Consider the following 13,524-nt stretch of genomic DNA (forward strand, 5'->3'; position numbering starts at 1 on the left):
GCACTGCTTCTCAAATTGGCCCTTATGACAGTTCACAGGCAGTCAACTGTTTGAAGCCGACATAGAGGCTAGGCCATTTAATTGTTCAAGTAAACTTTCGCCTTTTCTCCTCTAAGCGGGCTCACAGAAAACACAAAGTAAGAGTGAAAGACTAATAAAGACAATAATCGTTGGCATTTACTGGTATTTGCTGGGCCTCATGCTGTGTACTTTTATATTAATGCTAACTTCCCCAACTGCGGAATTCAAATTCCCATCTGTTGGACTCTAAAACACTGCCTTTTCCTTATGCAGGCATTTCCTGAGCAACTCTCTCTAAGTGACACGCTAGATGCAGGAGATTAACAAGAACATAATATAAAAATTGAATATTAAAATCTGGCCCCTGTCCTTAAAAAGGTTGCTGTTGGTAAATATTCTTTTTGGACAAGGCCAGCCAGTAAGTGCAGACCGATTGGGACTATTTCCCCCCCTTCCCTCGATGGTAAGCTGTTCTTCACTAGAATGGGAGCTTCAGAAAAGCAGGGACTTGAATTCCCGCCTGTATTCTCATCACAGGGTCTGGCCTCATGAATGTCTGTAGGATGTGGGATAAACAAAAACCAGAGCCCAAACCCAACAGGCCTGTTTCTGTGGCTCTGAGAAGCTCCTGGCTGCTCTTTTGCTTTAAACCTAAAATGTATCCGACTGGGAACTATTTCCTTACTCCTTAGAAGTATCAGCAGGATGCAGTCCCTTACATGGAAAGGCTATGTAGTTGTTCAAAAGCATGGACTCCAGGACTAGATTGCCTGGGATGGAAACCTGGATCACCCACTCATCAGCTTTGTGATCTGGAGCAAGTTACTCAACCTTTTTTTAAAAAAAATTTTTATTGGAGTATAGTTGATTTACAATGTTGTGTTAGTTTCAGGTGTACACAGCAAAGTGAATCAGTTATACATACACACATATCCACTCTTTTTTAGATTCTCTTTCCATCTAGGTCATTACAGAGTATTGAGTAGAGTTCCCTGTGCTATACAGTATGTGCAAGTTACTCAACCTTGCCGGGCCTCAGTTTCTTCATCTGTAAAAGGAGGATGACTGATTTAATACATCCTATAAAGTACTTAGAACAGTGCCTGGCACACAACAAGTGCTACGTAAGCGACAGCTACTAATAAAAACAGTAATGACCACTACCACCATAGTGGGGACAAATCTTTTTAATGCTCAACTATCTCCCTGCTCCCCTTTATTCTAATAAGCAATATCATAAATAGGAAATGAACACTACGGCAGAGGTGGTACTGAGTTGAAGTTAAGAATCACTCAGTTTGAACGCTGGTCCTACCACTTACTGGTTGTGTGACCCCAGGCAAGGTACTTAACCTCCCTGAGCCTGGGAAGTGGGGAAACTAATGCCTACCTCCGAGGCATCAGGAGGATCAAGGGAAGTAATACCCATGCATGCTCAGCACATGCCTGGCACTGTTAGTGTGAGATAAATGGTAACTGCTGTCATGCAGGATTTTCCTTAATGAATTTATCTTTCAAAGGCAGAACTAAGGATTCATGTGATTCTAAGTCACAAGAATGTAAGGTTATCCATTTAGGAAATTCTTCTGTTCAAGAGATCTATTTTCAACAATTTCTAATCACATCAGCAAAGATGCCCAATAACAAGGGATTAGTGCTTACGTGGTTTAGAACAGAGATAGTCTGATAAGCAGGAAAAGGTCTTTTGCAATTTTCTCAGAAAGAGAGGTGTGTGTGTGTGGGGGGGGTAAACAGGAAATGAAGAATAAGGGCTTCATGCTGATGCCCTCTTTAGTTTGCTCTGGTCAAGATCACAGTTTCCAAAGGCCAGAAGAGTATCACAGTGACTGGAAGGCCTGCCATCTGCTCCAGAGCGACACGGTTTACATAAGGACAGGTCGTACAACCATAAGGCACACCTGTTTGAGACACGCTAGTCTGCACAACATCACCGTCCATCCACAAACTGTCATTTCGCACCCTTCCTCTCAGTCCTCATTCAGGCAACACCGGCCTAGTGAGCACTTTCTATGGGCCAAGCAGGGTTCGAGGCCCTGAGGGGCTAGAACAGGAGCACAAAGACCCCGGGCACTTGTGGAGGGGAATTGGGGATGGAGAGACAGGAAATAAACATGTAAACAAATACAACATTTCATCAAACCATACGTGCCTTGAAGAATGTGAAGAGGGGGATTAGACAGAGAATGACTGGAGGCGAGGGGAGTCTTGGAAGGGTTCTCTAAGAAGGTGCCATCTTGGTTGAGTCCTGCATGACGAGGTGAAACCTGGTGAGACAAGAGAAGGGCCCTCCACACAGAACTTGGGCAGACCTGAGGTCAGCAGGCCCCTCAGGCCAGTGCCTGGTACCCACGTATGTTCTGGATGGGCTGTGCCATGTCCCAGGGGTCTGGACCCCCTTCATGTCACATCCAGTTACCCCACATGGAAGAGGCTGACTTGACTGGGTCTATTAAAAGTGAAGGGAAGGAGGGACTTCCCTGGTGGCACAGTGGTTAAGAATCCGCCTGCCAATGCAGGGGACACAGGTTCGAGCCCTGGTCCGGGAAGATCCCACATGCTGTGGAGCAACTAAGCCCGTGCGCCACAATTACTGAGCCTGCACTCAAGAGCCCGCGAGCCATAACTACTGGAGCCCATGTGCTCTAGGGCCCGCGTGCTGCAGCTACTGAAACCCGTGCACCTAGAGCCTGTACTCCACAACAAGAGAAGCCACCACGATGAGAAGCCCGTGCACCGCAACAAAGAGTAGCCCCCACTCGCCGCAACTAGAGAAAGCCCGCACACAGCAACGAAGACCCAACACAGCCAAAAAAAAGAAAAAAAAAAAAGTGAAGGGAAGGAGATTTAAAAGAGGCTTAAGAAACCTTTGAGACAACTGTAATATACGGGACCTGATTCAGATCCCGAACTGAGCAAACTGTAATTAAAAAGGAAAATAACAAAGAAAGAAGTTAGCTGGGGAAACTGAACTGCTATGAAGGAATACTGTTAAAGTTTTAGGTGTGATGATGGTACTGTGCTATGTTTATGTTATGGACTGAATTGTGTCCTCCCCAAATTCATATGTAGAAGTCCTAAGCCCCAGTACCTCAGAATGTGACTGTATTTGGAGACAGGGCTTCTAGAGAGGTAATTAAGTTAAAATGGGGTCATTAGGGTGGGCCCTAACCCAATATAATTGGTGTCCTTATAAGAAAAGGAGATTAGGGCTTTCCTGGTGCTGCAGTGGTTAAGAATCCACCTGCCAATGCAGGGGACACGGGTTCGAGCCCTGGTCCGGGAAGGTCCCACATTCCGCAGAGCAACTAAGCCTGTGTGCCACAACTACTGAGCCTGCGCTTTACAGCCTGCAAGCCACAGCTATTGAAGCCCACACGCCTAGAGACTATGCTCCGCAACAAGAGAAGCCACTTCAATGAGAAGCCCGCGCACCGCAATGAAGAGTATCCCTCGCTCCCTGCAACTAGAGAAAAGCCCGCGCGCAGCAACAAAGACCCAACGCAGCCAAAAATAAATAAATAAATAAATTTCAAAAACAAAACAAAACAAATGGTATGGATATTTGACAAAAAAAAAAGAAAGAAAAGGAGATTAGGACACAGACAGAGACACAGACATGGACACACAGAGAGACAGCCATCTATACACCAAGGAAAGAAGCCTTGGCAAACCTGCCAACAGTTTGAACTTAGACTTCTAGACTCACACATTTCTTTAATTTAAGCCACCCAGGCTATGGTGTTTTGCTTTGGTAGCCCTAGCAAACTAAAACAGTTTACAGAGAGTCCATGTACCTTAGCATCACACTGAAACAGTCACAGATGAGATGATAGGCTGTCTGGGACTTGCTCCAAAACAATCTTGGAAGGGGGATGCAGGAAAGGTGTGGTTTATGGATGAAATAAGATTGGCCAGAAGCTGAGTACTTGTTGAGGTTGAGTGATGGGTACAGAGGGGTTTATTCTGAGTTCATTTAACTATTCTCTCTACTTTTCTATATTTTGAACATTTCTGTAATAAAAAGGTAAAAGAAAAAAACTGAAGAGGAAACAAAGAATGTGTAAGACCTACATCTGTGGCTCTCAGCCTGGGGCGGGGGAACCTTACACTCCTGGGGGCTGGCCCCTGGCCTTGGTATCTTTCAGAAGTTCCCCAGGGGAATTCTAATGTTGATAACCACTGAACTAGAAGTTCTTTATGGGAGAAATAAAGGAAGACTTGAAGGGAAGTTCCACATTCCTGGATAAGAAAACACTATAACAACGAACTTTTCCAAGTTAATTTATACAATAAAATTTCTATTCAAAAATTGTGATACAGTGTGCTGGAGTTCACCAAAATCTACTTTCCCTCTCTGGGAACAACACACCTCCCCCACCCGACTGAAGTTAGATTTGACCATGTAATGTGCTTTGGCCAATATATTGTGACCTCTACGGGTAATGCTCCAGGTGCGGGCTGCTCCATGAGCCTGGGTGCTTGAGTGAGGATGGTGATGGGACATAGGACACCCCTGGCCAAGCCAGAATGGATTTGTCATGTGAGGAAGACATAAATCTTTGTTTTTAAACCAGTGAGATTTGGGAGTTGTTTCCACAGCATAATCGAGTCCATCTTGACTGGTACAGAAACTCAACACAGAACTTGACAAAATAATTCTAAAGTTCAACTGAAAAAATAAACACGCAGAGAGACAAACGCACACGCTGAAGAAGCAATGGGTCAGGGTGAATACTATCAGATATTAGGCCATATCACAAAGCAACAGTAATTAAAAATGAATGATATTAGGTGTAGAAATAAAAGTCGACAAATATATTTATACTGAAGTATAGAAAGTCCATAAATAGGCAACTAGTCAATACAGGACTAAGTGTGATGAAGATTTTTCAGTTCTAGCTTGTTAACAGTTGAGCTGCCTCACTTTACCAGTGAAAAGTAACAAAATAGGCTTTGCTCTAACGTATCAAGTCAGCTTTGTTGAACGATTGCTCCTTATTCACCAGTCCAGGGAACCGTTTATTAAAAACCCATTCTTTTATTTTTATTTAAAATTGCAGTATAGTTGATATATAATATTATATAAATTACAAATTACGTTATAGCGATTTACAATTTTTAAAGGTTATACTCCACTTATATTTATAAAATATTTGAAAATACTCCATGTTGTACAATATATCCTTGTAGCTTTTTTTTTTTTTTTTTTCGGTCGTGTTGCACGGCCTGTGGCATCTTAGTTCCCCAACCAGGGATTGAACCCTCATCCTTGGACTCCTGGACCACCAGGGAATTCCCCTTTATAGCTTATTTTATACCTAAGGTACAAAATAAGAGGTTTCTACCTCTTAATCCCCTATATTGCCCCTCCCCCATTCCCTCTCCCCACTGGTAACGACTAGTCTGTTCTCTATGTCTGTGTATCTGCTTCTTTTTTGCTATATTCACTAGTTTGTTGTATTTTTTAGATTGCACATATAAGTGATATCATACACTACTTGTCTTTCTCTGTCTGACCTATTTCACTTAGCATAATGCCCTCCAAGTCCACCTGTGTTGTTGAAAATAGCAAAATTTCATTCTTTAGAAACCCATTCTTTTAAACTAAAGTCATATTAATAGCACTTAAGGAAGTACTAACAGCTTATTTAAGCTACCAAAGACTTTTTTTTTTTTTTTTTTTTTTGCGGTACGCGGGCCTCTCACTGTTGTGGCCTCTCCCGTTGCGGAGCACAGGCTCCAGACGCGCAGGCTCAGCGGCCATGGCTCACGGGCCTAGCCGCTCCGCGGCATGTGGGATCTTCCTGGACCGGAACCCGTGTCCCCTGCATCGAGGCGGACTCTCAACCACTGCACCACCAGGGAAGCCCCCAGAGGCTTTTTTGTTTGGATTTCAAGTGCCTTAAGTTCTGGATTTTTGACCTCAGGTCACATTTGTTTGACCTTACTAACCGATGGTTAAACAATGCACCTCAACAGTTAAAAGATGTACTGATAAACAAAAGAACTAAATAGCACAGCTAGAAAAATCATTCATATCTTTAGGTACATGTCTTTCTGGAAAACTACTAAAATATAATAAACTATAGGAATTTATTTCTAAAATTCTGATGAAACAAACGGTGACAACAACAAAAAGGGTAAGTTAAATTACTATGAAAGATGTGGGTGCTGAGCTCACCCTAGATGGACGCACGTCACCCCACGGATTTTCCTTTCTCAAATTCTGCTCGCCAGCCCAGATGTGCCACTCTCTTAAAAGGCAGCTGTAGGGCTGTTTACCCCACAGCCCCCATCTCTCTATTTTTGAGCTCCAACCCCTCCTCACCTTGAGGACCCAGTTCAAATGCTTTTTCTGGGAGGACCCTTCCTTCCACGCGTGACCCTTGCCTATGGAGACAGGCTGTATTCTCCACCCTGCTGCTGTGCGCCCACCAGGTGCTCTCAACTGGTGCACTCATCATACTGTATTGTAATTATTATTGATATTCCCATCTTCCCCTGCAGAACACGTCTTATTTATCTGGGCCACACAGAGCACTGCTAATCTCTCACTAGCATTATAGGATCTTCAAGTATTTGAATAAGTCGAACATTTCATAAGTGGATACTATATGTTAGGCACTCAATTGCCTGCTAAGTCCTTAGTGACCCATATTTAATTGTAAAACTGTAACCCCCACTTTGCAGTTGAAGAACCTGGAACTGAGGTTAAGCAAATTCAAGGTAACACAGCTGGCCAGTGGCAGGGCTGGGTAGCCTCTCTGTGACCACGTCCCACACTGAGCCGACTCGTCTCTGCTCCTTTAGCCACCAGACTCCTCGACTTGTGTGCGAGTGCCCCCCAGTATAGACCCGTGTCTCTATAGCTCAGCACTCTGAGGGGCGGGGGCCTGGACTGCACAGGCCTAGCTCCTCTCCTAGGATTCTGGAGGCCAGGGTGGCAAGATTCAGGCTCTTATCTTGGCTCTTCCACTTACGGGCTCTCTCCCTGCCCGGATTACTTAAACTCTCTGTGCTTCAGTCTCTCCATCACAATTTCACTCACTGCCTCAAGGGCTGCTGTGGAGATGGAAGAGATCACGTCCATGGGAAACGGCGGTACTGTGCTGGGCACACGTTAAGTGTTCTCGCTGGCATTTCTCGTCTTGTTGGCACTTTGTGCTGTTAGGTAGCACTCCCGTCCCAGACCCTGCGGCCAAGCCACGCTTCCCCATCCTCTACTTGTGCACCCGAATTTGTATATCCAAGTACAGGACCTTATAATTGTTCTCCATTGTTTTCATTTTTGTTAGATACTGCCTGTTTCTGCCTTTTGATCCAAACCTGTCTCTCACTTACTCACTACTCCCCATGTGCCTGTGTTATGTGTAAATCTGGAGCTTCACCTGTATCTTCAAGCTACTGACCAAACTGCTGAACAGAAGGAAGGCTGTAAAATGGGTGTCTTTAGGTGGGAGTGCACACGGAGGAGCAGTGGGATGGGAGCCCCCAGCCTGGCACAGAGCAGGTGCCCCCGCTCACGCTTCCTTACCCGCCCTCACATGCCACTAAGGGTGGAAAAAACTGGAGCAATATTACTGGAGGACAATCTGACAAGAAGTGCATAAAAAATGCTGATTCTGAAATTCTACTCCTGGAAATTTACTCCCAAGAAGACATTAAAGAGAAGAAAAAAGTTCTATGAAAAAATATTTATAGCATCATTATTTAAAATGCTGAAAAACTTTAAATAACCTAAATGGCTACAAAGAGGAATGGTTAAATAAACTATAACAGGGTAATCACAGCAATGTGGCTCTTTAAAAAGATTAAATATAATGACTATGCATCTTTATGTTAGTGAATATAAAGTTATTTAAATTAAGTTACCATAGATATACACACTATGACTGCATCTAAATAAAAACTATGTGCACACAGATAAAAGAATGGGAGGATGAAGAAAGAGAAAATTAGTTATGGTGAGATTATAAATGTAATTTTCATTTGTTTCCCATGAAAACACCTTATAATTGATGTGGTTATAAACACCACAAATGTTGGTCCATATACAGACACATATTTTAATGTTTATTATTTATGTGTGTTCAGTTAATCTGAAGGGAGAGTTAAATAAGATTTAAGAACGAGCGGTCCAGAAGACAGAGCCTTACCTAACAAAGGACTTCGATGAAACTCAAGAAGCATTTGCCTAAATATGAGATCCAATTCCCGTCCTCAAGCAGCCTGAAACCCACTGAGTTGTTAATGTGCCAGACTCCCTTCCCACTAACATCCACATGCCTCATCACAGCACTGGCCTGCCACTCACAAGAGTCCTGAGGAATGAGCATCAGGAGGGCTTAGTGATGAAAGGCATTAACTTACCAGCAGGGGGTGCTGTGCAAGACCTTCCCCTGTGAGCTTTAGTTTCTGCCTCTGAGATCGGCTGAGATAGGGGTTGTTCCAGTGCCCAGTTGAGAGGCTGATGTGAGGCATGGCTTCTCAAATGCCCAGTACACATGGGCTGCTGTTACAATTGTGTGCCCCACCAGCTCTTTCAGATGCGCACAAATTCTAAGCTTACAAAAGTAAGGCAGAAGCAGAAGTAGCAGCACACTTGGAGTGGGAACAGAAATAAGGGGTTCTCCACTTGGCTGTGCCCCAAGCTTACCGTAGGTGAACATGCGTGGCGAGGTCAGTTCAATGTTGGGCAAGGCGCCCAGGTGGTTCAGCACGGCACACCGATAGCCATTTTTCTGGGCGTAGTCAACGAAGGTGCGGATGTACTGCTTCTCACTGTGATTGGCAATTCCAGGGCAGATGACCATGGTAACATCATCTATGTGGTGGAGGAGGAGATTCCGAGATAGCCAATAAATAGTGACATGATAAATGGTCACAACTACACTTCATTGGCTTAGCCAACAGTAGGAGAGAATTTAACATACATCTTGTCACTCATTTCTCTGGGAAAGAATATCTTTCCCTCTAGCTGGAACTCTCTATAGCAGTGCTTCTCAAATTATTTGTGGTGAAGGGTCCGTTTTTAAAAGTTCCAATCATTATGGACAGATGCTTTTGAAAAATAAAATACAATCAAAATTAATTACTAGAAAAATGAAATGAAAAAGATTCAAATCTCAATTTTTTAATTATTAGATTCAATGGATATAAAATCACTCTGTCAAATTCTTATACAAGTTTCCAAGCATTACTCTTAATTTCTATATGAAATTCTGTATGAATGAATGAATGGAAAAATAAAAAGCAGTGTTTGTATAGACCTCTTTGATCCAGCAATTTTACTTTCAAGTATTTATCTTACAGGTACATTGTACATACACAAAACAATATATCTACAGTATAGATTGTAATAGCAAAAGATTGAATATAACATAAATGTCCAGAAATAGGGGTCTGCTTAAATAAATTTTTGCATATCCAAACGATGAAATATTATGTAGCCCTTAAAAATAATGAGACATCTTTACATACACTGATATGGCAAGCTCTCTAATATGTATTAAGTGGAAAAAGCAAGGTGCAGAAAAGGGTTATGATATGCTACTATTTGTTGGGGGGAAAAGACATCTATGTTTATAAATGCATCCACTAGCTCTGGAATCAAACACAAGAATCCTAACAGTGGGTACCACTGTTAGGGTGGGAGAGAGACTTACACTTTTACTGTATGTCCTTTAGTACCTTTTGAATATTCTATCATGAGCATGAACTACCTACTTAAAAACATGAATATGTGTTTTTCTTTAAAAGAAAAGTGGTGTTTGGGTTATTAAATCTAATCATAAATTTTCCTTCCGAAAGTTAAGATAAGAACAATTTTAAAATTCGTACGCAATATGCATAAAGAAACTTAAAATTTTTTATAAACCTTGACCTTGTAATTCCAATTCTTGGAATCCTGCCTTAAATTTTATGAGCAAGGATGCTTATCAAAGGATTATTTGAGAGCAACAAAATTATAAGCAAGCTAAATGCCCAAAACCAGAATGATTAAATTATGGTATGACCACATTGGAGACTATTAAGCAATTGTTAGACTTTTGTTATTGAAGACTTTTAGACTTTTAACGATATGGGGAAATATTTATATTATAATTTATAATATAATGTGTAGTAATTTAAATTTTAGAAAAACTTTGCATAGAACCGAAGGTAAATGGAACAAAACGCTAACAGTGGTATGCTGGGTGTGGGATTACAGATGATTCTTTTCTTTTTTTTAAATGTTTCTACATTATCTACATTTTCTATGAGTGAGTATTTATTCCTTTTGTTGTCAGGAAGAAATCATTAAAAAGGAAAAACGGCTGCTTTTCTTAGAGCGTTTCTTGCAAGCATTTCTGCCTTCTAGAACCACCTTCATCAATCCTTTCTGGGCACAAGGGTGATAGAAAGACACAGACAATCACAAAAAAGAATCAGTTTCGTCCTTTTCAACTTTCCACCTCAGTCCTAGAAGAGCAGGTTAAATTAAATTGCTTAAATTTTGTGCTTTAATAGTAGAAGAAGTCAGAGCATTAGAAGCAAGGGAAAAAATATTTAACTTTTTTTAAATGGTAGAGAAATAAATATTTGAAAGATCAGCTACAAGGCTTAGAAACACAATGTGAACTCCTAATCTATTCATTTATTCACTTCTTCTGTGACTGTTTATTCGACTCTGGGGATTCCTACATTCTAGCAGACAGATGATAAACAACTATGCAAATAAGCTCAGAGAGTGGCAGGTACCATGAAGAACTAGAGCAGGAAGGTGTAATGGATTTCCTGGGAAGGAAACACTAGTTAGAGGAGTCAGGGACCATCCCTCTGAGGTGACATCGGGGCTGAGAGCTAAATGACAAAGAGGCAATTGTGTGAAGGTCTGGGACAAGCATTCCAGACAGAGGGAACATAAGCTCAGTTGTCACTAGTTACTCAGAGGTTCTAAGTGCTTTAAATAACTGAGAGCTATATTACATTTACTGGAATTTACCCCTAAATATTGACTGAGCTCCTGTAAAAAACTAGGTGCCTTTGAATACTACAGAACTCAAAAGACATGTCCTCTTCCAGTAGTAACAGCATTCAAAGGATGCAGCCATCTAACTCCACTTCCTCAGAAGTCCTCATTGTGAAGCTTTTTATGAATGTTTATTGTGCAGTCTGCACAGAGCAATGAGAGTTTTATCACCAGTAGAAACAGTGGTTGTTTCTGAGATATAGGTGTCCCAGACCTCTGGAAACCTAAGCAGAGGGTATATATATGAGAGCCTTTGTTACCTGCTGTTGTCCAACAAACAAGACCAGCTACACTGCATCTCTAAACTTCAGTTTCCTCATCAGTAAAGTAGGGATAATAAGGCACTGACTTCTCAGGGTTGTTGTGAGGATTAAATGAGATAATAGCATACATAAAGCACTTAGAATAGTCCAGCTTCTGTTGCTGTCATCAAACTAGAGGCCTGGTCCTGGGCTCCAAGTTCTTATACCAAGCTTTTCTATTTCACAAGAGGACTAAAAAACTGTATTCAACAATGCTTTCTGAAGAGCCCTACAAGGCGTCCGGCAAGCACACGCTGGAGCCAGTCCTTGCCGGTTGCTCCTAAGTGATGCACCTCAGCAGACCTCCTACAGGACCCTGAATGCGATGGTAAGTATCAATGGCTCAAGCATTTATATTGAGGCTCCCTCACGGACTAGTTCCCCTTCCCTGAGTGATGGCCCAATCATATGACCTAAACTAGCTTACCTCCCACACAGTGCTCAGCCAAGGGCTCGAAGAGGTCAAAGGTCGAAGTGGCTCCGTCAGACATGGTGATGAACTTCCGGTGCCCATACGGGTGTGGTGACCTCACCCTTCCCATCTTCCCATACAAGGCTGTTTGGATGTGTCCACTTTTCCCCCAGATCAAAGGTGGAATATATCTAAGAAAGAAGGAGAGGAGAGGTCAATTTTCCCACACTCCTTGAATAATGCTCTAAAAAAACTTTGGAGCAAGAGCTTTTCAACCTCTTTTTTTTTTCCTGACAAATTCTGTTCACTAAGCACAAATATGAGATTTTTTAAACCTGATATCCATGCCATGATTTATCTCCTTTTCCCATTTAACGCATCAGATTAGCTTTAGAAATCAACCAGGGCATGCTTATACAGACAGGATTTCAAATTTAAGGTGTTAATTAATTCAACACGGGTTATTTCCATAATAAATTAATTCAACACGGGTTATTTCCATAATGTAGAATAGAAAGAAAGCAACTAATACATTTTGAACACATGCTACTTGACAGGGTTCGCCTCATTATCAAATAAGCTAATGTATATAAAATAGCTAGCACGGCACCTATGCAAACTAAATGCTCACTTCTTTGCCTTCCCCCAATAAGGCAGGCCACAGCTGCAGGGGTTACCCCATGAACCAAACCTGCTGCCTTGTTAAACTGGGAAGGGCTGCAAAGCCTCCTAAGAGTCTGTTAAGTGCCTTGTGCATGTGTGTGTGTGTGTGTGTGTGTGTGCTGGGGGGCACATTGTATGCTCTGGAGAATGTGCTAGAAGGGCAGAGCAATGTAAATATTTGTTGGATTAATGAAGGATAAAGTCTTGTTAGCATAAGCAAGGCATGATACCACCCTAACAACTGTCCTTCGTGAAAACACAGTGACTCTGGTCCTTGGTAGGAAGTGCAAAAATCACAAACTAGTTAATCACTGGGAAAACAAGGTGTTCCAAGTTACAGTTAAGAAATGATTATAGTTCACAACCACAGGGCAAGATGATCCCATTTACTGAAACTGCTATTGGTTTCTCTTCTTCAGCTTTGAGCCCAAGCTTGATGCATGAGCAGGATTTGTGTTCTGTATTAAACTAGAGACATATAATATAAAATGGTAATGACATCAATCCTTCACCTCTGTAGTGTATCACAGTGGTGAACATTTTATTAAGAATTTACCTTAACCTGCTTGCCGATTTGTGCCTATCATTTCTATCAGACCAGATGATCCCAGACCCTCTTCTTAAATTAAACCAGATTTACTCTCTGTTTTTGGCAATTCATTAAATCTACACAAATTTAAGAGAAGGGAAGTCATCACCTTAAGCAAGCCAGTTCCCAGATAAGCTTCCCCTCTGGGGGCAGGGAGGAGAAGGAAGAGTATTTTTTTTTTTTTTTTGTGGTACGCGGGCCTCTCACTGTTGTGGGCTCTCCCGTTGAGGAGCACAGGCTCCGGACGCGCAGGCTCAGCGGCCATGGCTCATGGGCCCAGCCGCTCCGCAGCATGTGGGATCTTCCCGGACCGGGGCACGAACTCGTGTCCCCTGCATCGGCAGGCGGACTCTCAACCACTGCGCCACCAGGGAAGCCCAAGGAAGAGTATTTTTAAGACCTATGGACATGAAACCACTTGCCAGCATCAACCACAGGTGCAAATCTCAGTGCAGAGACCACGGCCTTTAGAAAGCAGGCAAAGGCATTTTTAAGAGATAAGTGG

The 13,524-nt window shown here is 42.3% G+C and overlaps 1 protein-coding gene across 3 annotated transcripts in view; it reads right to left on the minus strand.

Annotated features, from left to right (window-relative positions):
- Positions 1-13,524, minus strand: part of ABHD2 (abhydrolase domain containing 2, acylglycerol lipase) — a 109,919-nt gene that overhangs the window by 36,003 nt on the left and 60,392 nt on the right. For all 3 annotated transcript variants that reach the window (XM_022564056.3, XM_022564057.3, XM_089906816.1), the window contains 2 exons: positions 11,783-11,958; positions 8,699-8,866 (listed from right to left, as the gene is read on the minus strand). In XM_022564056.3, coding sequence (XP_022419764.1) covers positions 8,699-8,866; positions 11,783-11,958 — 344 coding nt within the window. The remainder of the gene's footprint in view (positions 1-8,698; positions 8,867-11,782; positions 11,959-13,524) is intronic.

This window comes from Delphinapterus leucas, chromosome 2, assembly GCF_059928025.1.
Source record: "Delphinapterus leucas isolate spDelLeu-1000000601 "Yukka" chromosome 2, BTC_Dleu_Yukka2, whole genome shotgun sequence".
NCBI classification, from domain to species: Eukaryota; Metazoa; Chordata; class Mammalia; order Artiodactyla; family Monodontidae; genus Delphinapterus; species Delphinapterus leucas.